Consider the following 24,683-nt stretch of genomic DNA (forward strand, 5'->3'; position numbering starts at 1 on the left):
CTTTCCTAAATTACTTCATATAGAACTGCCTTACTCCTTTTAAGAGCTGCTACTAATTCACTATATGACTATATCAATTATTTTACCAGTTCCCTACTTATAAGTAATTAGGTTTTGTAAGAACTGTTGTGCTTACAAACACAGCAGTGAACACCTTCGTGCTATTTTTAACCCCTACATATGCATGTGTGTGTAAATATATGTTATGTACCTATGATAAATCTGCTAAAACAAAAGTTATGTGCATTCTTCATGTGTGATTGCATGTATGCACACTACATTTACAAAAAAATGTGTACTGAAGTACAGCATACATTCAGAACAGTACCTAATTCTTAAGTTCATAGCTTGATGAATTTTCCCAATATAATCCCACCTAACAGAGATTTCAAACAAAAAAAAAAATACAAGATTATAAGCCTCCAAAAGCCGCTCATGTCTCCATCCAGTAAGCTCCCCAAGAGTAATACTACCCTGACTTCTAACACCACAATTCTGTTTTTGAACGTGTATTTTTGTGTTTGACTCTTTCACCTAACATTATCCTTGTGAGTCATTCCTCTTGTGTGAATTGTAATTCATTATTATTGCTCTATAATATCCCTTATGTAAATACATCACAACTTATCTAAACTTATCTATACTATGCAAGGTGTGTGCATTCTTACATTTTAATATTATTCAATTAGTCTCCATAGAGTTTAGAATCGTACCATTAATATATGGAAATAGCTGTTTTCCTACACCTTAGCCAACAGCTAATCAAACGTCTTAATCTTGGCTAATCGGATATTTTTAAAATGCTTTCAGTATAGTTTCAATTTGCTTTTCTCTTATAACCACTAAAACTGAGGAACATTTCATACATTTAGGTATGAAAGCCACTTGACTTTCCTTTGAACTGCCTCTGAATGTGCCCACTTGGCCTTTTCTATCAGCAGGCGATCCTGCTTCGTAAAGGAAATTAGTCCTTTGAACATGCTGCATGGCAACTACTTTTTCCCAGCTTATCACTACAGTCCCAATTTTGCTTATACTAGTTTTTGCCATGTCTAGGTTGTCTGTTTTTTGGGGTTTTGTTTGTTTAAAACGAGAAGTCTTGCTCTGTCACCCAGGCTGGAGTGCAGTGCAGTGGTGGGATCTCAGTGGCTCACGCCTGTAATCCTAGCACTTTGGGAGGCCAAGGCGGGTGGATCACTTGAGGTCAGGAGTTCAAAACCAGCCTGGCTGATGTGAAACCCCCATCTCTACTGGGAAAAAAAAAAAAAAAAAAAATTAGGTGGTGGCAGATGCCTGTAATCCCAGCTACTCGGGAGGCTGAGGCAAAAGACTTGCTTGAATCCACAAGGTGGAGATTGCAGTGAGATAAGATCACACCACTGTACTCTAGCCTGGCCAAGGAGACTCCATATTTCAAAAAAAAAAAAAAAAAAAAAGTGAGATAGCAAGCTAGTTATCTCTTTTCCTGAATGGCTACTCAGTTTATCCAATACTATTTACTAAAGAATTCACTATTTTCATCACATATACCACAGTTGACCACACAAAACATTCCTATAAATGAAGCTACTTCAGTGCTCTCAACTCTGTGCCAGTGATTGGATGCTCAAATTGGTTTGGCTTCAACATACACTTTAATATTTGACAGCACTAATACCCCCTTCATGAACAGAGTTTCATAATTTTTGTGAAAATTTTCATTTTTGTTCTTTCATAAAACTTTCAAATCAACTTTTGAAAAGCCTATTACGATATTAATTGGGATTACTTTAAATTCGCAAAGAGTGTGTGTGTGTGTGTGTCTGCGTGTATCTTCCCCCAGAGATTGCATCTCACTATATTGCCCAGGCTGGTCTCCAACTCCTGGCCTCATGTAATCCTCCCACCTCAGCCTCTCAAAGTGCTGGGTTATAGGCGTGAGCCACTGTGCTTGGTCAATTTCACTAAATCTAAGACATTTGAAATGTAAGATGCACAGTTATTTTATGCCACTTGAAAGAGCTTCTTTAGATGTAAACGCTTCTGTTTTCATATCACGTCTGACTTGTGCTTATAATGAAAGTTATATAAAATAAATTGGTTAAGATGCTCCTAACCTAACTTCATAATTACCACATGGCCAGAAGTACCTGGAAGATGTCATCAGTTTTAATATCTTCACTTTAGAAATCATAGAGGGTTGGCCGGGCGCGGTGGCTCACGCTTGTAATCCCAGCACTTTGGGAGGCCGAGGCGGGTGGATCACGAGGTCAAGAGATCGAGACCATCCTGGTCAACATGGTGAAACCCCGTCTCTACTAAAACTACAAAACATTAGCTGGGCATGGTGGTGCGTGCCTGTAATCCCAGCTACTCAGGAGGCTGAGGCAGGAGAATTGCTTGAACCCAGGAGGCAGAGGTTGCGGTGAGCCGAGATTGCGCCGCCATTGCACTCCAGCCTGGGTAACAAGAGCGAAACTCCGTCTCAAAAAAAAAAAAAAAAAGAAAGAAATTATAGAGGGTTAAAAAAAAAAAAAAAAGCGTCTTTCTAACAATATAAAATACGGCAATTTAGAGGGGATACTGATATCTTATCAATGTGAGAGCTATCCTATTCAAGAACAAAATATGTTTTAGCATTTATTCAATTCTTTTATGAGCATCAGTAAAGTTTTATATTTTTCAGAAATATCTTTCATTTTCTGGTTAATTCTTATTAATTATTCTTTATCTTACTTTTTTCTTCGTAGAGATAGTGTCTGACTGTATTGCCTAAACTGGTCTCAAACTCTGGGCTCAAGTGATCCTCCCACCTTGGCCTCCTTCCCAAAGTGCTGGGATTACAGCCATGAGCCACTGTGTCTGGCGAGTTTATTTCTAAGTAGAATTTTTTTCCTTCAAAAATTCTGCTTTGAAAATGTGCAAAACCTTTATACAGAAAATTATATAACAATACTGAGAAGAAAAATTAAAGACCAAAACACATGGAGAAAAAAATGTTTATGAATCAGAAGATTCAATGGTACAAACATTTCAAATTCCCATTATAGCAGGTGTAACTAAAAACAAAAAAAAAAAAAAAAAAATTTTCAATTATTCCAAACTGATTCAACACAATTCCAATCAAATCCTAACAGGTATTCTTGTGGAACATCACAGCTGATTCTAAAATTTATGTGGAAAAGCACAGGGCTGAGGGCCCAGGGCCACACATAACCAACATTTATTATCCACTGAATATCAAGACATAAAACTAGACTAGTGTTTCTCAAACTTTTTGGTTTGACATTCCTGCAAACTCTTGAGATTCTAAAATGCTTTAGTTAACATGGGTTATAGCTATTATATTTAACACATTAGAAATTAAAACAGGAAATTTATTTATTTATTTATTGAGATGGAGTCTCCCTCTGTCACCCAGGCTGAAGAGCAGTGGCATGATCTTGGCTCACTGCAACCTCCGCTTCCCAGGTTCAAGCAATTCTCCTGCCTCAGCCTGCCCAGTAGCTGGGATTAACAAGCATGTGCCACCACATCCCACTGATTTTTTATTTTTAGTAGAGACAGGGTTTCATCATGTTGCCCAGGCTGGTCTCGAACTTGTGACCTCAGGTGATCTGCCTGCCTTAACCTTCCAAAGTGCTGGGATTACAGGCATGAGCCACCAGGCCCAGCCAAAACAGGAAAGTTTTAAATATCAATTCATTCATTTAAAAATAACGAGAAATCTATTATATACTACCATAAATAACACTTTAATGAAAAATAACTGTTTTCCAAAACAAATTTTAAAAAATGAGTGAGAAGAGTGGCACTCTGACATTTTTGGAAATCTCCTTTATTTGGGAGACAGCTTGGTTCTCTTATCTGCTTCTGCATTCAGTCTGATGCAGCACTGTATTTCACGTGGCCGCTGGAAAACCCTATTGTACATTTGTGAGAACATGAGTCTGGGGCAAAAAAATCACCTAGTGTTACTATGGAAAGAGTTTTGACCTGGCCAACACCCCGTTCTGAAAGGGTGTCAGGAAACGAGGAATAGAAGAGGCAGGCAAATCCTTGTATACACGATCACCTGATTTGTGTCCAAGGAAGCTCTACAGAGCAGGAGGGGATGGCATTTTCAATAAATGGAACTAAACATCATCATCATCATCATCATGATCATTTGTCATCTAGGAAAACAAACTGACCCCATCTCGCACCACACAGAAAAAAATTCCAGAGATTGTTGATTTAAATGTGCAAAGCAAACAATAACAGAAAATAACGTACATTGTCTTCACACAGGTGTATAAAAACTCCTAATTACAAAGGAAAAGTCAGAAATGTTCAACTACATTAAAATTAAGATTTTCTTTAATCAGAGAGATGCAAATCAAAACTACAATGAGATACAATTTCACTCCAGCTTAAATGGCTTTTATCAAAAAGACAGGCAATGACAGATGATGGCGAGGTTGTGGGGAAAAAGGAACCCTTGTACACTGTTGTTGGGAATGTAAATTAGTACGATCACTATGTGGAGGTTCCTCAAAAAAAAAAAACTAAAAATAGAACTGTGTGATCCAGCAATCCCACTGTTGGGTATACACCCAAAAGAAAGGAAATGAGTACATCGAAGAGATTTCTGCACTCCCATGCTGACTGCAGCACTATTCACAATAGCCAAAATATGGAATTAACCTGTGTCCATCGATAGAAGAATGGATAAAGAAAATGTGGTACTTATACACAATGCAGTACTATTCAGCCATCAAAATGAATGCAATCCTGCCATTTGCAACAACATGGATAAAACTGGAAGACATCATGTTAAGTAAAATAACCAGGCACAAAAAGACGAACATTGCATGTTCTCACCCATATGTGGGAGCTAAAGGAAAAAAATTGAACCCACGCAGACAGAGTAGAGGACAGGAAAAGAAGTGGGAAATAAGGAGGGATGAGTGAATGAGTACAAAAATACAGTTAAAAAGAATGAATAGCCGGGCGCGGTGGCTCAAGCCTGTAATCCCAGCACGTTGGGAGGCCGAGGCGGGTGGATCACGAGGTCAAGAGATCGAGACCATCCTGGTCAACACGGTGAAACCCCGTCTCTACTAAAAATACAAAAAATTAGCTGGGCATGGTGGCGCGTGCCTGTAATCCCACCTACTCAGGAGGCTGAGGCAGGAGAATTGCCTGAACCCAGGAGGCGGAGGTTGTGGTGAGCCGAGATCGCGCCATTGCACTCCAGCCTGAGTAACAAGAGCGAAACTCCGTCTCAAAAAAAAAAAAAAAAAATGAATAAGTCTAATTTCAGTAGCACAATAGGGCAACACAGTTAACAACAATTTTTTTTATATTTCAAAATAACTAATAGAATAGAATTGGAATATTCCTAACATGAAGAAATGATAAATACTTCAGGTGATGGGGTACCCTACAGTAATCTGATAATTATGCATTGTATGCTTACATCAAAATACCACATCTACCCCATAAATATGTATGGTTATTATGTATCCATAATAATTGAAGATTAAAATTAAAAACTTTTCTGTTAGTGAAGAGATACCTTTAAGAGAATAAAAAGGCTAGCCATAGCCACTAGCTAGTAAAAGACAGCTGCAACATAGATATGGGGAGGGAAGGAGGGGATCAATATATTTATCCCTTATACAAACCAATAAAACAAAGAACACCTACCAGAAAATTAGGCAAAAGACTTCAATGAGCTCTTCAAACAGAAGACATCCAAATTGCCTACACACACACACACACACACACACACAGAGGCATCCTCACCTACCTCTCAGAAAACTGCACAGATTCAACATGAACAAGTAGTAATTAATGTGTTCTTTACTGGCTAGTGAATAATAACGTTAACTAAAACAAAAACAAGTATTATTTTTAAACCCACTATTGCCCTCCACCAAATATTTAAATCATGAAATCTAGAATGACAGAATAGCACATTAATACAGTCCTTTGGGAGGGAAATCTGGTGATACGTATTAGAAACCATAGTATATTCTTACAATGAACACTATGTAAACACTTTAAAAATGAGATGCTCGTGTGAGAACTAGCTTTGAAGGAAACACAAGGTATTTACAAATTATTATATTGAATGATAGCTAGTATCTGTGGAACACCTATGTACTACGGCTGTGCTGACTGGATTGTACACCTGCTGTTTAATTTTATAATAACCTTACAAGGGAGGTGGCACACTAACCTCATTTAATAAATAAAATGGAAGTGGAGGCTTACGTTTATTATCCAGTATCACTGAGGGAGGACATAGCAGAATCAGGATTTAAAACCATGAAACCTTGATTTCAGAACCTATAGTTCCACTCACTGTGCCAGTGTGTCATAAAGTATACATACTTTTGAATAAATCATTTAATATGCATCAATGTTACATATTTCTTAATATACAACAATGTACATAAAACATCAATGTTATATATTTATGTAATATACATCAATGTACTAGTTCACAGCTCTTATCACTAAGGATTTTTGGATTTCTTTAGAAAATTTTAAGAAAACTGTTACAAATTAACAGTACAGATGATACAAATATATGGCAAAAGTAACAAGGAGACACATTAATGACTGAAAGTTTGGAGAACAAAACTCACCCTCTCAAAAAACACTTTCTTCTTCTTATATGCCACAATATTGTATGAAATTTTCACAAAAATTACGTATTACCTCAGTTTTTTCAAAAAAAGAAAACAACCCCTGAAAACATTTTTGAAATAAAACAAGAGTAAAGCACTATCTTACTGTGTACTCTCAGAAACTAGAAACATCCTTCTTATCTAACATAAGAGTTAAGTACAGTTATCAACTTGATTAAATAGTCCTTAATCATTAAATTAATGCCAGTAAGAAAAAGAGATCATAGTATACTGCCAATTGTTACAAGAGCCTGAGTATACATATACCATATATCATGATAAAGTGTCTTCAGACCCAGAATTAAAGGTGAAAAGAGAAATGATAACAGGAAGAGATATGAGGCTTTTCCCTCAACTACTTTATTCAAACACTATCTTTCTAATACATGTGTTTAGAACAAAACAGTGCTACAGTGAGCATCTAGGTTATAACCATTATCAGAGAGGCAACTCCAGAATAAACAGAAACAGTATCCTCCTTTATGGAAAGACCTGCTAGTGAGAATTGACTCCTTCCCATACTCATCTATAAATTCAGCCAACTCTAATCATAATCTCAATAGGATTTGTCTTAAAACTCATCAAAATAATTCTAAAATTCACCAGAAACAGTAAATTCATGAGAATAGCTAAGAAAAATTTGAAAATGAGCATATTTGCCCTATCAGATATCAAACTTCTATGAAGTCACAGGGGCAGGGAAGTAATGGAATAAACACAGACAGACCTGTCACTGGAACAGAACTGAGACTCCAGAAAGAGGCCTTATGGATGCAGGAAGACCTTGTGGCATTTGAAATATGAACAGGTCAGTGAACTGAGAGACACAAAAGCTTATCAATTTGGGAAAAAGTTAGATTCCTACCCTCACACTAGACACAAAAGGAAATTCCATACAAACTAAATGAGCCTCAGTGTGGGAAAAAAATTTTTCACATAAAACATATGAAAAAATTTTAAAGATAATCTTGGGATGGTAGAGATTTTGCTAAACAATAATAATAATTAAAAAAAAAAAACCAAAGCTATAAAGTGAAAGGTTTTCAAGTTGAATAATGAAGAATTTTTTAAGTGAAAGATCTGACCACATAAGTTAAAATTTCTATATAAAGACACCATAAACAAAATTAAAATACGAGTAACAAATGAGGAGAAAATACATGTAACACATATAACAAAAGATTAACCATTGTGATATCTAAAGAACTCCTGTAAAGCAGTAAGAAGAAAAGATAACCCAGAAGGAGGAAAAATGGGCAAACATATGAATAGACAATATCCAGAAGACTAATGTAACACCAAGTAAACTACAATTTAGGGGATTAAAGAAGTCACATTTTTTAAAACAAATTACACTTATTTACAGGGTATCAGAATAGGAAATGCCCTTTTAAAATTGAACCTACAGACAAAAATTACCAAGAAAAGTCATTAAAATTTTCATAGGCTTAAAAAGAACTTTGTACTAGCATTTGTCTAAATCAATGTGAAAAATTCTAAGATATATCTAAGCAGAAGAGACACAGTTAATAAAAATGTGAAAACCTCATTATCAAACAAGGTGATTATAAATTAAAAAATACTTTTTTAAAATATGAAAACCATTAAACCTTGCTGATGCTTCGGGAAAATGCAAATCAAAACAATAACATGACAGTTTTCATATATCATACTGGGAAATATCTAAAAACTGAGAATGCCCAATATTGGCAAGAGTATAGGGCACCCAATAAACTCTTACATTACTGATGGAATCTTTAACATCGGAAAATAGTCGTGATTTTTTTTTTTGAGACAGAGTCTCACTCTGTCACCCATGCTGGAGTATAATGGCACAATCTCAGCTCACTGCAACCTCCACCTCCCGGGTTCAAGCCATTCTCCTGCCTCAGCCTCCAAAGGAGCTGGGATTTATTTTTGTATTTTTAGTAGAGACGGGGTTTCACTATGTTGGCCAGGGTGGTCTCAAACTCCTGACCTCAAATGATCCACCCACCTCAGCCACCCAAAGTGCTGGGATTATGGCCACTGTGCCCAGTTGCAATATGTTAAGTCAGGAAAAGACATATTAAACATAAAGTAAGATCTCAACCATGTTGTAAAATAATAACTATGTTTTAAGGGTACCTTTCATGCCAGGGACCAGGCCTGTTTACATGTACTAGTGTACTTCATATTCACAATAATCCTATGAGTTAACACTATTATTACCCTCATTTTATGGAGGAAGAAACTGAGACAAGAAATCAAGTGACGGAGCCAAGACTTCAACTCAGGTTAACTCTAGAGTCCCAGATCTTAATCACTAGCACAATGTACAGAAATTAATCAAACTCTTTAAACACAGTGGAGTTGGGTATACTGTCTACTTTAATTCCCTAATTTGTCATAAATTTTCTATGATTTTTTTGGGGGGGCAGGGGGGGCGGAGTTTCGCTCTTGTTACCCAGGCTGGAGTGCAATGGCGCGATCTCGGCTCACCACAACCTCCGCCTCCTGGGTTCAGGCAATTCTCCTGCCTCAGCCTCCTGAGTAGCTGGGATTACAGGCACGCGCCACCATGCCCAGCTAATTTTTTGTATTTTTAGTAGAGACGGGGTTTCACTGTGTTGACCAGGATGGTCTCGATCTCTTGACCTCGTGATCCACCCGCCTCGGCCTCCCAAAGTGCTGGGATTACAGGCTTGAGCCACCGCGCCCGGCCCTACAATGATTTTTAAAAGGATCAATAATCACAAGACAGCAACAGTGTCCCTGAAATTCCCCTAGAGATACTAATTACAAAATAAAACTTATAAATCATAATCCAATAGCTTTAAATAGTTTAGTACAAGAACATTTTTCTAAGTGAATTTCATGTGGATCTATACCATAAGAAACAGATTAAAGCACTATTTTATTCTATCAGTGTATTTTAAAGCTCAAATGTGGCCAAGTACCGTGGTTCATGCCTGTAATCACAGCACTTTGGGAGGCTGAGGCGGGCAGATCATTTGTGGTCAGGAATGTGAGACCAGCCTGAACAACGTGGTGAAATCATGTCTCTACTAAAAAAATACACACACACACACACACACACACACACACACACACACACACACAATTAGCCAGGTATGGTGGCACATGCCTGTAGCCCCAACTACTCAGGAGGCTGAGGCAGGAGAATCGCTTGAGGCTTGGAAGGAGGTTGCAGTGAGCCAAGATTTCACCACTGCATTCCAGACTGGGCGACAGAGTAAGACTCCAACTCAAGAAAAAAAAGAAAAAAACCTTTAATGTAGAACATGTATAATGAAAACAATAAAATTCTTCAGATGATCACAAACTTTATATGTGATTAGGTTGTTTTATGTCAAATTTGTTTTGTTTTGATTGCATGGTATCAAGAAAAACCTGATTCACAAAGATGAGTAGATGATAAAGCATGTTTTGCAAATGATAAAGCATGTTTTCTGTGTGTTTTTTAAATAGTACATTAATGCTGCGTAAGGATTTAATTACACCTGTCCGGAAATTTTAAAAGTAGAACATTTCTAAATTATGTAATAATGTTAAGGAATGTGAATATTTGGTAGTTGTAAACTTTTGGTAAAAAATAAAAACTTTACAACATGTACTAATGCTGATATACGCATAAGGCAGTGACCTTACTGCATAATGCAATTAGTTCTAAAAGTACTGACCGTGCTTAGTTACAGGACCAAACAAGCACCACCCTAAAATTTCAAAATATCAACATAAAACTGCAGTCTTACTAATCAATAACATTTTTATCCTTTCTGAGGAGGAAAAGAAAAAAACAATTTTAATTAAAAAATAAAATGGCTTTTTTTATTTCCTGAGACAGAGTATCACTCTGTCAACAAGGTTGGACTGCAGTGGCATGATCTCAGCTCACTGTAACCACCACCTCTTGGGTTCAAGCGATTCTCCTGCCTCAGCCTCCCTAATAGTAGCTGGGACTACAGGTATGCGCCACCATGCCCAGCTAATTTTTGTATTTTTAATAGAGAAAGGATTTCACCATGTTGGCCAGATGGTCTCAATCTCTTGACCTTGTGATCCACCCACCTTGTCCTCCCAAACTGCTGGGATTACAAGCATTAGCCACTGCACCCGACCTGAGCCACCACACCCAGCCTAAAAAATAAAATGGCATTTTAAAAGTTTCAAGTCTATACACAAAATGAGAAACTTTATTCCAAGGATTCTTGTCCTGAGTATGAGCATTATACACAATTTACATTTTCTTCCTCTTGCTTATTTTCTCTCAAATATTCTAAATGCATTGCTTTTTTTTTTTTTCTTTCTTACTTTTTATTTTGAGATGCAGTTTTGCTCTGCTGCCCAGGCTGTAGTGCAGTGGTTCTATCTCAGCTCACTGCAACCTCTGCACCCCAGGTTCAAAGTAATTTTCATGCCTCAGCCTCCCAGGTGGCTGAGACTATATAAATGTACCACCGTCCATGCCCGGCTAATTTTTGCATTTTCGGTAGAGACGGGTTTCACCATGTTGCCCAGGCTGGTCTCGAACTCCTGACCTCAGGTGATCCACCTGCCTCGGTCTCCCAAATGCTGGGATTACAGGTGTGAGCCACCATGCTAAATTAAAAAATAAATACTTTATTTTTAAAGTATTATCATTATAAACCACAGGAATTTGCAAAAAATTACACAGGGAGGTCCCAAGTACGCTCACCCAAATTCCTCCAATGTTATAACTTTTGTGACTCTAGTACACTGTCACCATCAGGAAACTGACCTTGGTACAATCCCAAGTTTATTCAGATTTCAACAGTTTCGTATGCAAAATGGGACTTGAGAATGCTAGGATTTGTAATGCAGTGTGTGTGTGTGTGTGTGGTTGTATGAAATTTTATCACATTTGCAGCTGTGTATAATCACACCTGAGATACAGAAGTGTTCCATCCCTACACAGCTCCCTCATGCTACCACACCAGCCCTCATCTCCCATTCCTAACTCCTAGCAACCAAATCTGTTCTCCATCTCTGCAGTGTTATTTTAATAATGTTACATAAATGCAATCATACAGTATGTAACCTTTAACTCTTTTTTTTTTTTTTTTTTTTTTTTTTTTGAGACAAGAGTCTTGCTCTGTCATCCAGGCTGGTGTGCAGTGGCATAATCTTGGCTCACTGCAATCTCTACCTCCCAGGTTCAAGTGATTCTCCCACCTCAGCCTCTCTAGTAGCTGGGATTCCAGGCATGCACCACCACGCCTGGCTAATTTTTGTATTTTTTTTGTAGAGACACGGTTTCACCATGTTGGTCAGGCTGGTCTTGAACTCATGACCTCAGGTGATTCACCTGCCTTGGCCTCACAAAGTACTGGGATTACAGGCATGAGCCACCACGCCCAGCCTTCACTCAGTATAACTCTTGAGATAACCTGGTGGTACAAATCAGTTGTCCTAATATATTAAAATTTAGCATTATATGCACTTGAGTGTATATAAGCATTTATAACATTTTAAAGTTTAAAACACTAAAATGTGAATCAAAGGCGTATGAAATCCCTGTTTCGCTGACACAGAACAAGGATTCTGAGATACAAATTTTGAAAACTGGTAATCTAATACATGTCTAGTACAATCCATCACAGGCTGAGTATTCCTTATCTGAATGCTTTGGAGCAGAAACACTTTGGATTTGGAATTTTTTAAGATTTGGGAATATATGAATTATATACCAGTTGAGCATCCCAAATCGGAAAGTGCAAAATCCAAAATGTTCCAAAATCCCAAAACTGTGAGTGCCAATATGACACTGAAAGGAAATGCTCACTAGGGAATTTCAGAGTTTGGATTTTCGGATTAAGGATCCTCAGCCTGTACAAGCACTTTATAGAAGAAAGGCCCAGGGCTCAGTGCTATGTCTTATCAGTGTTTACAAGAGCACATGGTTTAAAAGAATGCCTGGTTTTGCACTTTTTATGGCCAAGCTCTAGATTCGGGTTCTTTCCCAACACAGTTGAGTATGTTACATTCAAATATGACCACTTGCTCTTCTTCTCAAGTGACTACAGTTTATTACCCTTTCAAGTTCTTCCTAATGATCGAGGAAATGAACTCCTCTTAAATTTCCAGATCTATGTGGTGCTGTAGCTAGCACCACACCTCAGGTCCAATTCTCCTGTCTCTATGTGCAGCAGGTCCACATGACAAGGCCTCAGAAAGAGCTACCCCAACCTAGGACAGATTCAAACAAACTCTGCTCCCTCTCCCTCCCTCTAGGTGCCTAGATCCCCTATCTCCTTCCTCCCTAGGCAAACTGGCTAAGTTTTCCGGATAGCTCACCCCCACTGCCTATCTGTTAGCTAACTTGAGTGTGACAAACCAAGTCCTCACACCTTCAGGTTTAGAAGGCAAACACTCCAGGAACTTATTTCTCGAATACCAACACCTTCACAGTAATTTTTCTGCCTTTCCAAAGAGTGCTCTAAACAAGTAAAAGCTATGATACAAACTCTATATATTTTTGACATACAGATACCAAAAGTGGCAGCATTTTTTATTTCTGCAATTTAAAAAATCAGGTTGATGTGGTTATCGCTCTAACAATATTAGATCTAAACGGAATTTGTAGTAGTGGTAAAAGGCTGGTTGTGGCGGCTCACAACTGTAATCCCAGCACTTTGGGAGGCCAAGATGGGAGGAGTTTGAGACCAGCCCAGCCAACAAAGTAAGACCTTGTCACTACAAAAAATGAGCCAGATGTAGTGGGGTGTGCACCTGTAGACCCAACTACTTAGGGAAGCTGAAGTGGGGGGATTACTTGATGCGGGGAGGTTGAGTCTGCGGTGAGCCATGATTGCACCACTGCACTCAGCCTGGGGAGACAGAGTGAGACAATGTCTCAAAACATAAAGAAAGGAAAGAAAAGAAAAAAGGAAAGGAAGTGAAAGAAGGGAAGGAAGGGACGGCAGGAAAAAGGAGAGGATGGGAGGGGAGGGAAGGATAGGAAAGATAAGGAGAGGGAAGAATGGAAAGAGGGAGGGAAAGGAAGGAAAAAGAAAGAAGGCAAGACAGGAGGACAGAAAGACAGAAAAAGAGTAGTGGTAAAGAGCTTGGACTCTTGAGCCAGACTGCCTGGGTCGGAATCAGGCCTCTGCCACTGTTCTACCTGGATCAAGTGTTAGTTTATGTGGCTCAGTTTACTCATCTGTAAAACGGCAATAAAAGCTACCTGCCTCATGGGACTGTTGTGAGACTTTAAAGCATTTAGACCACTGCCTAGCACATAGTATTATCTGTAAGTATTAACATTTATCTCTACTACAGTCCAGATTGACTTCTTAATATTTCTCTATTCCTCTTGGACTCTTTTCAGTTCAACCTGCTTCTAAAATTTCCATAACAAGAAATAACGACAATGTCAAGAATTTTATTTCTTAAATTCATCTTAGTTAGTCAAAACTACTAGACCAGGCTGGGCGTGGTGGCTCACGCCTGTAATCCAAGCACTTTGGAGGCCAAGGTGGGCGGATCACCTGAGGTCGGGAGTTCAAGACCAGCCTGACCAACATGATGAAACCCCATCTTTAAAAAAAAAAAACTACTAGAACAAACTCTCTTTTATGCCCTAGCAGTTATTAACATTTCACTAAATATAAATGCAAGCATTTAAAGTATGGGAAAGTATGGGAGTAATGGAACAAATGCCAAGACAAAGCAGGCTATCTATCAGAACATATACATGACACTCCCCAGTTAAAAAAAGGGGGTAGGAATAATAAGGTCATATGAATGTTTGTCTATGCGTCGAATGGCTCTGAAAACTTTCACAGCACCCTACTGACAGGAAGAACTGTCTGTTTGGGGGAAGGGATACGAAGACTTTTCACTGTGCATTCCTTGTTACCTTTCAAATCTGAAGCAGCAAATGCATTACTTTTTTTTTTTTTTTGAGACAGAGTTTCACTTCTGTTGTCCAGGCTGGAGTGCAATGGTGCGATCTTGGCTCACCACAGCCTTCACCTACTAGGTTCAGGTGATTCTCCTGCCTCAGTCTCCTGAGTAGTTATTACAGGCGCCCACCACCATGCCTGGCTATTTTTTTTCTTTTTTGGAGATGGAGTTTCGCTTGTTGCCCAGGCTGGAGTGCAGTGGCATGAACTCCGCTCACTGTAACCTCCACCTCTGGGGTTCAGGCGATTCTACTGCCTCAGCCTCAGGAGTAGCTGGGATTACAGGCGCACACCACCACACCTGCGTAATTTTTTATATTTTTAGTAGAGATGGGGTTTCATCATGTTGGCCAGGCTGGTCTCAAACTTCTGGCCTCAGGTGATCTGCCCACCTCAGCCTCCCAAAGTGCCGGGATTACAGATATGAACCACCACACCAGGCCCTAAGTTCCATTCTAACAGTTTTATTATCTTAATAAGGTAGTAAATACATAGTACTTTTTTTTTAAGATATGAGAGAGGTAGTAATCCAACATTTTGTAAAATATGGCAACTTTTTTGTGGACTTGATTTTCAACTACAGTGGACCCTTGAACAACACGGGTTTGAGCTGCATGGGCCCATTTATACATGGATCTTTTTCAACCAAATGCAGACCTGCATATATGGAGGCCCAACTTTTCACATACCCAGAATCTGCAGGGCCCACAGCAGGGATTTGAGTATGCCAGGATTTTGGTAGAAATAGGGGTCCGGGAACCAACCCCCTATGGTGTATGTCCTATGCATATACCATAGGACAACTGGACTACTTTTACAGTGTTAAGAAACATAAAATTTGTCAAGCCTATTAACCTTTCCAGATCATTTGTACTATTCTTACATATTTGTACTATTCTTAGAGAAGGTCTAATCTATAGGAAATACCTACATACAATATTCTGCATATTAGGGCTGGGTACAGTGGCTGATGCTGGTAATCTCAGCACTTTGGGAGGCTGAGGCAGGCAGATCAGGAGTTCAAGATCAGTCTGGCCAACATGGCGAGACCCCATCTCTACTAAAAACACAAAAAGTAGCCAGGCATGGTGGTGGGTGCCTGCAATCCCAGCTACTTGGGAGGCTGAGGCAGAAGAATCGCTTGAACCCAGGAGGTGGAGGTTCCAGTGAGCCGAAATCGCATCACTGCACTCCAGCCTGGGTGACAGAGCAAGACTCCATCTCAAAAAATAAATAAAAAGAATACTTTTTATATTAGTTTCTCTTACACAACTTCAAAAGTGTTTTAAACGAACACATCTTTATGCTATGCCATGAAGTCAGCAATAAAATACATTAAAACAATTAACACTTAAAATATAAATGACTATATACAAGAAACTTATCACACTTAAAGGCATTTATTATCAAACACTGAAAAAAAAAAAAAAAAAGTAACATCTCCAATCAATGGTAACAGCTATAATTGAGGACAGACTTTATTTCAGGAACACATATGTAATCACTTTTCATCCTAACATTCATCTGGCAAAGCAGGTTTGTTTGTTTTTTGAGACATGATCTCTCTCTACCACCCAGGCTAGAGTACAGTGGCATCATTACAGCTCACTCCACAGTGACCTCAGCCTCCCGGGCTCAAGTGATCCTCACACCTCGGCCTCCCCAGAAGCTGGAACTTGAGGCATGCACCACCATGCATGGTTAATTTTTGTATTTTTTATAGAGACAGGGTTTTGCCCTGTTGCCCAGGCTGGTCTGAAACTCCTGAGCTCAAGAGATCTGCCAGGTGTCAGCCTCCCAAAGTGCTGGGATTGCAGGTGTGAGCCAGGCCCTAAGTAGGTGTAAAAATCCCAATATAACATAAGAAATTGAGGCACCATGAAGATAAGGCCACAAGTCTAAGAACAGGGAGAGCTGGAAGCCCGCCTAGATCCCTTAGATTTGAGCTCAGTATACCAAACCAAGGGGGAAGAGAGGGTTAACTTGGCAGGCTGGTTTAAGTTTGCAACAGAATTTTCACTGATTTATGGAAAAATGGAGAAAAGTAAGGAAACAAAAGTAAACCTTTTTTTTTTTTGAGACAGAGTTTCACTCCTGTAGACTAGCTGAAGTGCAATGGCACCATCTCCGCTGACTGCAACCTTTGCCTCCCGGGTTCAAGTGACTCTCCTGCCTCTGCCTTCAGAGTAGCTGGGATTACAGGTGTGCGCCACCACGCCCAACTAATTTTATATTTTTAGTATAGACAGGGTTTCACCATGTTAGCCAGGCTGGTCTGAAAGTAAACTTTTCAATATAACTAAATAATTCCATTTAAAGATCTTTTATTATGGCTGGGTGCAGTAGCTCATGCCTGTAATCCTAGGACTTTGGGAGGCCGAGGCAGGCAAATCAGTAGGTCAAGAGATCGAGACCATCCTGGCCAACATGGTGAAACCCCATCTCTACTCCAAATACAACAATGAGCTAGGCATGGAGGCGCACGCCTGTAGTCCCAGCTACTCAGGATGCTGAGGCAGAGGAATCACTCGAACCAAGGAGGCAGAGGTTACAGTGAGCCAAGATCTATCCTCCCACTGCACTCCAGCCTGGCGACAGAGCAAGACTCTGTCTCAAAAAAATAAAATATGAAATTTGTTGTGAGAGATTGTTATTTCCAATTGTTTGAGTGAAAATATCCTTTTGTTAAATGAAATGAAGGTGACAGGAGACAGTGGTGTGGTATTTGCTTTTATTGGCTGTACCTGGTAGAAATAAAAAATCAGGCCAGATATGGCGGCTCAAGAGATCGAGACCATCCTGGCCAACATGGTGAAACCCTGTCTCTACTAAAAATACAAAAATTAGCTGGACATGGTGGCACGTACCTGTAATCCCAGCTACTCAGGATGCTGACACAAGAGAATCACTTGAACCCAGGAGGCAGAGCCTGCAGCTCTGTCACTGCTGTGTGACTTATACTCCTATAAAGATTTATACTCCTATAAATCTTAGAAGTAGTTTGCCCCCCAAAAAAAGAAAAATAAAGAAAAATAAAGTAGTTTGCCCATAGATATAAGAATTGCACACTGCACCCTCTTCACTGCGCACGGCCCAACTTCAAGCCTCAGTGACCTAATGGGGGTGGACCCCTTACTGCACACGGCCCTTGCCTTCATGGGAACGGGCCCCTTGCTGCACACTGTCCACCTCCTGGCCTCGGTGACCTAATGGAAGTGGACCCCTTGTTTTACTGCTCACGACCCTATCACTCTCCTTAAAGATGACTTCACTCACTGCCCTGCCTCCTAACCTATACACAATAAATACTCACGCTTCTGGACATTCCGGGCCTCGCCTGACTCTTCTCATAGGTGGCAAGGCCCCCCCCGAGCCCAGCTGTGTTTTCCTTGCACTTCTGTGTCCTGTCTCTTTATTTCTGGGATCCTGTGCCTCAGCACAGCATAAGGCACACCCCACCACCCTGTGGGGCCCTCAACCCTGCAGTACTGCTACATGGCAATCACTACTCAAAATACACTAACCTGAGGTGTCCAATAATCAGCTTTGATTTAACATCTCTTTTAGCTTGACAAAACAAAAACTTTCAATGTTTTGTCTACCTACTTCCAAAAGAACATTACTCTATATACGTGATTATATATATTACATATACATATGTGATTTTGATCAGCCTGTTTATAAAGTATTTTCAAAATAAGTTGACCTGTAAATTCATTTATTAAATGAGTAGTTTATAAACGACTTGATTTTTGCAAGTAGTTTATAAACAGGCTGATCAAACAACAAATTTTTTAAAATAATTTCACTGTATAGATAGCAAGTAAGTTATTTACTCTTCTCATTAGCGTATCTTATTTTTATCTATCCTTTAACAAGCATTTAAGTTAAACTGTTTTACGTCCACAGCTACACATTGAAACAACACTTTCAGTCACAACAATTAAATTCACATTGAAAACTAAAAAGAGATCCAGTTACCTTTAGTCTTACATGTACTTATATATACTTTTAATATGCTTCTTGATGTTTTATGATGCACAAACACACAGCTCTTGCAGGATATATAAATATGAGAATATTTAGAGTGTATGCTTATCAAATAATTCAAAATTCTCCTTTTAAAAGAAAGTCAATTCTAAGAACTTAAGCATACAGTAAAATACTCCTTCCATGCCCCAATGTTAAAAGATCCATTTGTTCTAGACTACTTTTTCAAAAACAAATCTAAAATTGATCATAATTCTGCTTAAATTCCATATTAACCTAGGATCAAAAGTTACTTCTAGTTCTTCTTGTTTCTCAAGTATGTGAAATGTGCTGCTGCATAATGTTTTCCTTATATATTTATTCATTCAACTAACTGCAGGTGGAAGGTACTTATGAGTTTAAAAGTCCTTTCCCAAAGTGGAAACAACATAAAAATTTTGCATAAAAGATACTCAATGTTTCTCAAAGGGTATCTGAGAGTCTAATCAGCCTATTAGCTTGGTTCAGAATAAACACCAACAAGAAATGTGAGCTTTTTGTCACATCTATGTATTTTCCCCTGTAAACTAATATCCACATTTTAAATGCATTTTCAAAATGTTTCACTTAGCCATGTGATATTTCCCCTACAAAAAGCTACAGGATTTTGGTTTAAGAGCAAATGAGATAGAGTATCTGGTCCATCAGAAGGCTAAGTGGAAAGACCAGCACCTTCAAGTTTGTAACCAATAACAAGAGAAACTCCAATGCTACCTTGTTCATGTAATCAACAATATGCGAGTTAAAATAAACTAGTGAGCTATACATTTCTGTCTACATACCAATTTACCAATCAACAGGAGGGGAAGAAATCGCTCAAATGTGACTACTGTTAACAAACGCGTTAACAAACAACTAAACATTAGATACAGTCTCTATTAATATAGTAACCTATCAATTCTGAAACCATTCCTTCGACTTCTGTTGTTTTTCATCCCCCCCAAAAAACAAACAAACAAAACAGAGCAGCCACCTTTAAAATGTAAATTCCTCCCTTTTTCAAAGTAACTTGCCTAGGAAAATTTAATACTTTAAAGTAAAACGTAACAGACAAACTAACATTAAAAAAAAAAAAAAAAAAAAAAAAACTAAAATGATCCGTAACAAACCAATCATTCACGTTTAGCAAAGCACGTGTTTTTAATCTGTTGTGGGTATCCTATTATACTAATAAGCAACGACGTTTTAATCTGCTGTGGGTATCCTATTATACTAATAAGCAACGACGTTTTAATCTGCTGTGGGTATCCTATTATACTAATAAGCAACGACGTTTAAAATTCATCCCAATGCCTAACACACCACCATACACATAACATACTTGTTCTTTACGCCAATGAAGCTTAAACTCAGACCACTACCTCCTCCTGGCACACTGAAATATACAGGGGAAATCCAAGAAATCAGGTATGTTAATTGCCGGCATCTTCCTCCAGAGTAGGGTCAAATTCGTGTTTGCCCGAAAATGTCACCGTCCCAGGAAGTCTGCAAATTCTCACTAGCGCTGGAGTACAAAGAGGCCTGACCACGGAAACACCTGTCCTAGCACCAGGAAGACACGTGGAAACGCAGCAAGCCCCCTGAGTCCGCGCTAGCCCCAAAGCCTCGGCTGCAGCGATGGGGGGACAAGAAGTGGCCGCTGGCCTCGCGGGTGCGGCGGACAGGGTCCCATGCCCCCCGGCTCGCCTCCCGAGAACCAGGAAAACTGTCAGGCCGGCACGGACCCACCCTCCTCAGACTCTCGCGCTCCAGCCCAGCGCGGCCCCCGCCCGACCGACCGCACCCCGACCGCCCGGGCCTGCAGTTGCATTGCCACCTCATCCCTCCCTGGCGGCCTCGAGACCCCTTAACCTTCGCCGCGCGGCCTGGGCTCAGGCCAACCCAGGGGCAGGAGCGCCCAGCCGCCGCCCCCCGCCCGGCCCGACCCCAACCGAGTGCGTTCCCCAGCCCCTCGGTCCCCGCGCCCCCAGGTCCGAGCTCCCGCCTCGCGCTCCCCACCCCCAGCCCCCGCCCTCGCCCCGCGCGGCCTCTCCCGCCCACTTCCCAGTGCCGGCTACCTGGAGGTAATGGCGGCGGAGCACTTCACCCAGGGGCTAGTTTGCAGAGGGCTAGGTGCTCGGGGTCCCGCTCCTTCTCCCGCTCCATGTGGTTGGCGTAGATAGAGAACAGGCTCCGGAAGGCGCACACAGCTACCAGGCCACCCGCTCCCACTGCAACACCGACGCTATCGGCAGGAAGCACGCCACCGCCTTTTTCCGCCTACACCTCGGCCTCCACCTGTCGTGGCCGACCCAGCGGCCGCCGCGCCCCATTGGCGCAGTCGCTTGCTCTGGGCCCGCCCCCACAGGCGCGCGGCCCAACCGCCCGGAACGGAGTGAGGCGACTGAGCCGGGAGGGCGCGCGCGGGCGCGGAAAGAGAGGGCGGAGCGCGCAACCGCCTGGTAGGCCGGATTGGCAGGCGGAGACTGAGGCGGGGAGGTGCGCGTGAGGGGCGGGGCCCGGGAAGGGGCGGGACCCCGGGTGAGGCGCGGTACCAGGCGGGAGGGACTTAAGGGGGAGGTAGCCAGAAACACTTTGCAAGGATCCCACTGTGGGTGACTGGGTGAGCTCTCGGCCGGCCCCTCCCTCTGGGGATGGCAATCAGTTGCCATCCTTTTTCCCTTTTTAGTCGTTATCACTTGATATTTCTTACCCAATCCAAATCACCCCTGGCCAATGCTTGGGGCTCCTGAACCACCCTCCCATGTCCTGATCTTCCCACCACCACTTCCGGGAACTTTGTGTTCAACCTGTGCAAAACTTTTTTTTTTTTTAATGTGCAAAACTATGTTTGAAATTAGAAAACTATTTTTAAAAAATGGTTTATGAGCTGGGCGCGGTGGATCACGCCTGCAATCCCAACACTGGGAGGCCGAGGCAGGTGGATCACTTGAGGTCAGAAGTTCGAGACTAGCCTGGCCTACATAGTGAAAGCCCCGTCTCTACTAAAAATAAAAAATTAGCCAGGCATGGTGGTGCGCGCCTGTAATCCCAGCTACTTCTGAGGCTGAGACACAAGAATCCCTTGAACCCAGGAGGTGGAGGTTGCAATGAGCCGAGATCGCGCCACTGCATTCCATCCTGGGCCATAGAGTGAGAATCTCAAAAAACAAAAAAAAATTTACGAATGCCTTGCTTCTCTGTAAGCTGAATTTGACGTGGCTTACCATAATTCATATCATATAGAAAAATATAGATGAGCTAATAAAATCAGTAGGAAGCAACGGAAAAGTCAGGCCCAGTCACGGTGGCTCACGCCTATAATCCCACCACTTTGGGAGGCCGAGGCAGGTGGATTACCTGAGATCGGAAGTGCGAGACCAGTCTGACCAAAATGGAGAAAACCTGTCTCTACTAAACTAAAAATACAAAATTAGTCAGTCGTGGTGGTGCATGATTATGATCCCAGCTGCTACTCAGGAGGCCGAGGCAGGAGAATCCCTTGAACCTGGGAGGCGGAGTTTGCGGTGAGCCGAGATCATGCCACTGCACTCCAACCTGGGCAACAAGAGCAACACTCCGTCTTGTTTCAAAAAAAAAAAAAACAAAAAGAGGAAAAAAAAAGTCAGAATAAAACGAAAGGCCAGGAATAAGAACACAGATAAGCAGGTCATAGGGGCTTACACAGTTATTAAAATTGGGTCATACGTTTGGCTGTGAACTTCCTGGTGGCCAAAACTAAAAGGAAAACACATGTATGTGCTTTTCTCACTGTCTCTAAGAAGAAACACAGTGTTCCTGGAGACTCAGTGTTTCCCTAGTTCCAGGTTTCAATTTTTCAGGGGCTTTATATAGTGATTTTGAGTAATAAGCAATATCCTTGTATTCATTACCTATGGTTGGGTAAAAATCGCCCCAAATTTAGCTGCTTAATAAACAATACACTTTTTTTTCCCTCACCGTTTCAGTGGGCTTGGAATCTGGGTGAGGTTAGCTGTGTCCTCTGGCTCAGGCTCTCACAAGGATGCAATGAAGCTGTCAGTCAGGGCTGCAGCTCTCTCAGGGCTTCAGGATCCTCTTTCAAACTCACTTCCATGGCTCCTGGCAGGCCTCAGGTCCTCTCTGTCTGTTGGCTGGAGACCTCAGTTCCTGTCCACTTGCACCTCTTCATAAGAAGCAGCTGGCTCGCCCCAGGGCTAGGGAGGAGAAAGAGGAAGAGAGAGAAAATGAAAATGAGAGAGAGAGATCACAGTCCTTTTTTGTAACCTAATCCCAAAAGTGATATCCCATCACTTTCACATATTCTATTGCTACTTAGAAAATAGCACCTAGGTCCAGCAAGGCGCGATGGCTCACGCCTGTAATCCCAGAATTTTAGGAGGCTGAGGTGTGTGGATCACCTGAGGTCAGGAATTCAAGCCCAGCCTGACCAATATGGTGAAACACCGCCTCGACTAAAAATACAAAAATTAGCTGGACGTAGTGGAACACGCCGGTAATCCCAGCTACTTGGGAAGCTGAGGCAGGAGAATCCCTTACACTCAGGAGGAGGAGGTTGAAGTGAGCTGAAATCGCACCATTGCACTTCAGCCTGGCCTAGAAGGCAAAACTCTGTCTCAAAAAAAAAGAAATAAATAAAGAGTCCCAATAGTCCCTAGGTCCAGCCCATGCTCAAAGGGAGAAGATTATACAGGACATGAATATGAGGAGGCTGTTTACCACAGTCCTCAAAAACACCCTCACTGTGCCCTCTCACAACATTTTGAGAGGCTGAGGCAGGAGGATTGCTTGAGGCCAGGAGTTCGAGACCAGCCTGAACAACATAGGGAGCTCTGGTCTCTGCAAAAAATATGCAAAATTAGCCGGGTGTGGTGGTGCATGCCTGCTGTTCCAGGTACTTGGGAGGCTGAGGGGAGAGGACTGATTGAGCCCAGGGGTCTTGGGACAGAGGTGTGGGTTGAGGCTGCAATGAGCCAACGTTGCCCCACTGCACTCCCACCTGAATGACAGAGTGAGACCCTGATTTAAAAAAAAAAAAAAAAATCCTCACTCTGCATCCCTAATGATTTTCATAATTCTAAGTGGACTCCTGCATCTTCCCTTCTTATTGATTCCTTTACTCAGTTAATGAGATCTCTTGATCATCTGGCTTCTTTTATGTCTGGGAGGTTTACCCATGTTATTGCAGATAGCAACTTATTTTTCATTACTGTGTAATCATCTATTATATTAGATATCCACAATTTTATTTATCCATTCTACTGCTGTGGGACATATGACTTATTTTTAGTTATCATGAATTAAGTTGCTATGAACATTCTATAAGTGAATTTTGGTGGACATAGCCCTCATTTCTTTTTTTTCTTTAATTGGAGAGAGAGTTTTGCTCTTGTTGCCCAGGCTGAAGTACAATGGTGTGATCTCAGGTCACTGTAACCTCTGCCTCCTGGGTTCATGGGAACTCATCTGGCTTTGTGAAGAACAAATTGCACTTTCACAATTTTCTGTAAGATATTTGGCCGACTTTGTAGAAATGCAGCTTTCATGTACATGACTCAGATTATCATCTACTTTGGCAAGTTTTTTTCTCCATATTAAGTGGTGAATTCTCTCTAGAGCAAACATTGTCCGGACTTTCATCTCATTCTGTTGTCATGCCTCTAACTTTCTGCTGAAGACTGAAAGTCACGTCAAATTTGGTGTTTTCTATATGCATAGATTCTTTCCAGTTTGTATATATTTAATATGACCTGAAAGTGCTTCTATATTTTTTTCAGCCAATCCAGTATAGTTTCTTCTTCCCTCAACAGGTTTTCAAGAAACACTTGAGGGAGCATGATAAATCAGTTTCCTCAAACATTCTTTTGATGAACCATGAAAGAATGTCCATTTTCAAAAAAAAAAAAAAAGAAAGGAAAAAAATAGACTGTCCATAGTCTAAATTATTACTTACACACAATTCCAATTTAAACTATCCATATTATCCTCTCCAAGTATAGCAGCCAAACTGATCAGTTTTAGTCACGCTTGAGAAACTTGATCTAACATTTCTTATCAATAGCATTTTTAGCATATGCATCATAGAATC

At 40.9% G+C, this 24,683-nt stretch overlaps 1 protein-coding gene across 2 annotated transcripts in view; it reads right to left on the reverse strand.

Moving 5' to 3' along the window:
- Window positions 1-23,008, reverse strand: part of LOC116546055 (multidrug resistance-associated protein 1-like) — a 33,423-nt gene extending 10,415 nt beyond the window's left edge. The window contains exon 1 of one of the 2 annotated variants that reach the window (XR_004266568.1): window positions 20,674-21,470. Coding sequence is in view for 1 of the 2 variants with exons in the window: in XM_032272413.1 (XP_032128304.1) it covers window positions 22,686-22,691 (6 nt within the window). In the remaining variant the exon portion in view is untranslated. Of the gene's footprint in view, window positions 1-20,673; window positions 21,471-22,685 lie in introns of those variants that run through there. The other variant, XM_032272413.1, reaches the window with a different exon arrangement.
- Between the last annotated feature and the right edge of the window lie 1,675 nt (window positions 23,009-24,683).

This window comes from Sapajus apella, unplaced genomic scaffold (assembly GCF_009761245.1).
Source record: "Sapajus apella isolate SASKATOON/1434 unplaced genomic scaffold, GSC_monkey_1.0 scaffold555, whole genome shotgun sequence".
NCBI classification, from domain to species: Eukaryota; Metazoa; Chordata; class Mammalia; order Primates; family Cebidae; genus Sapajus; species Sapajus apella.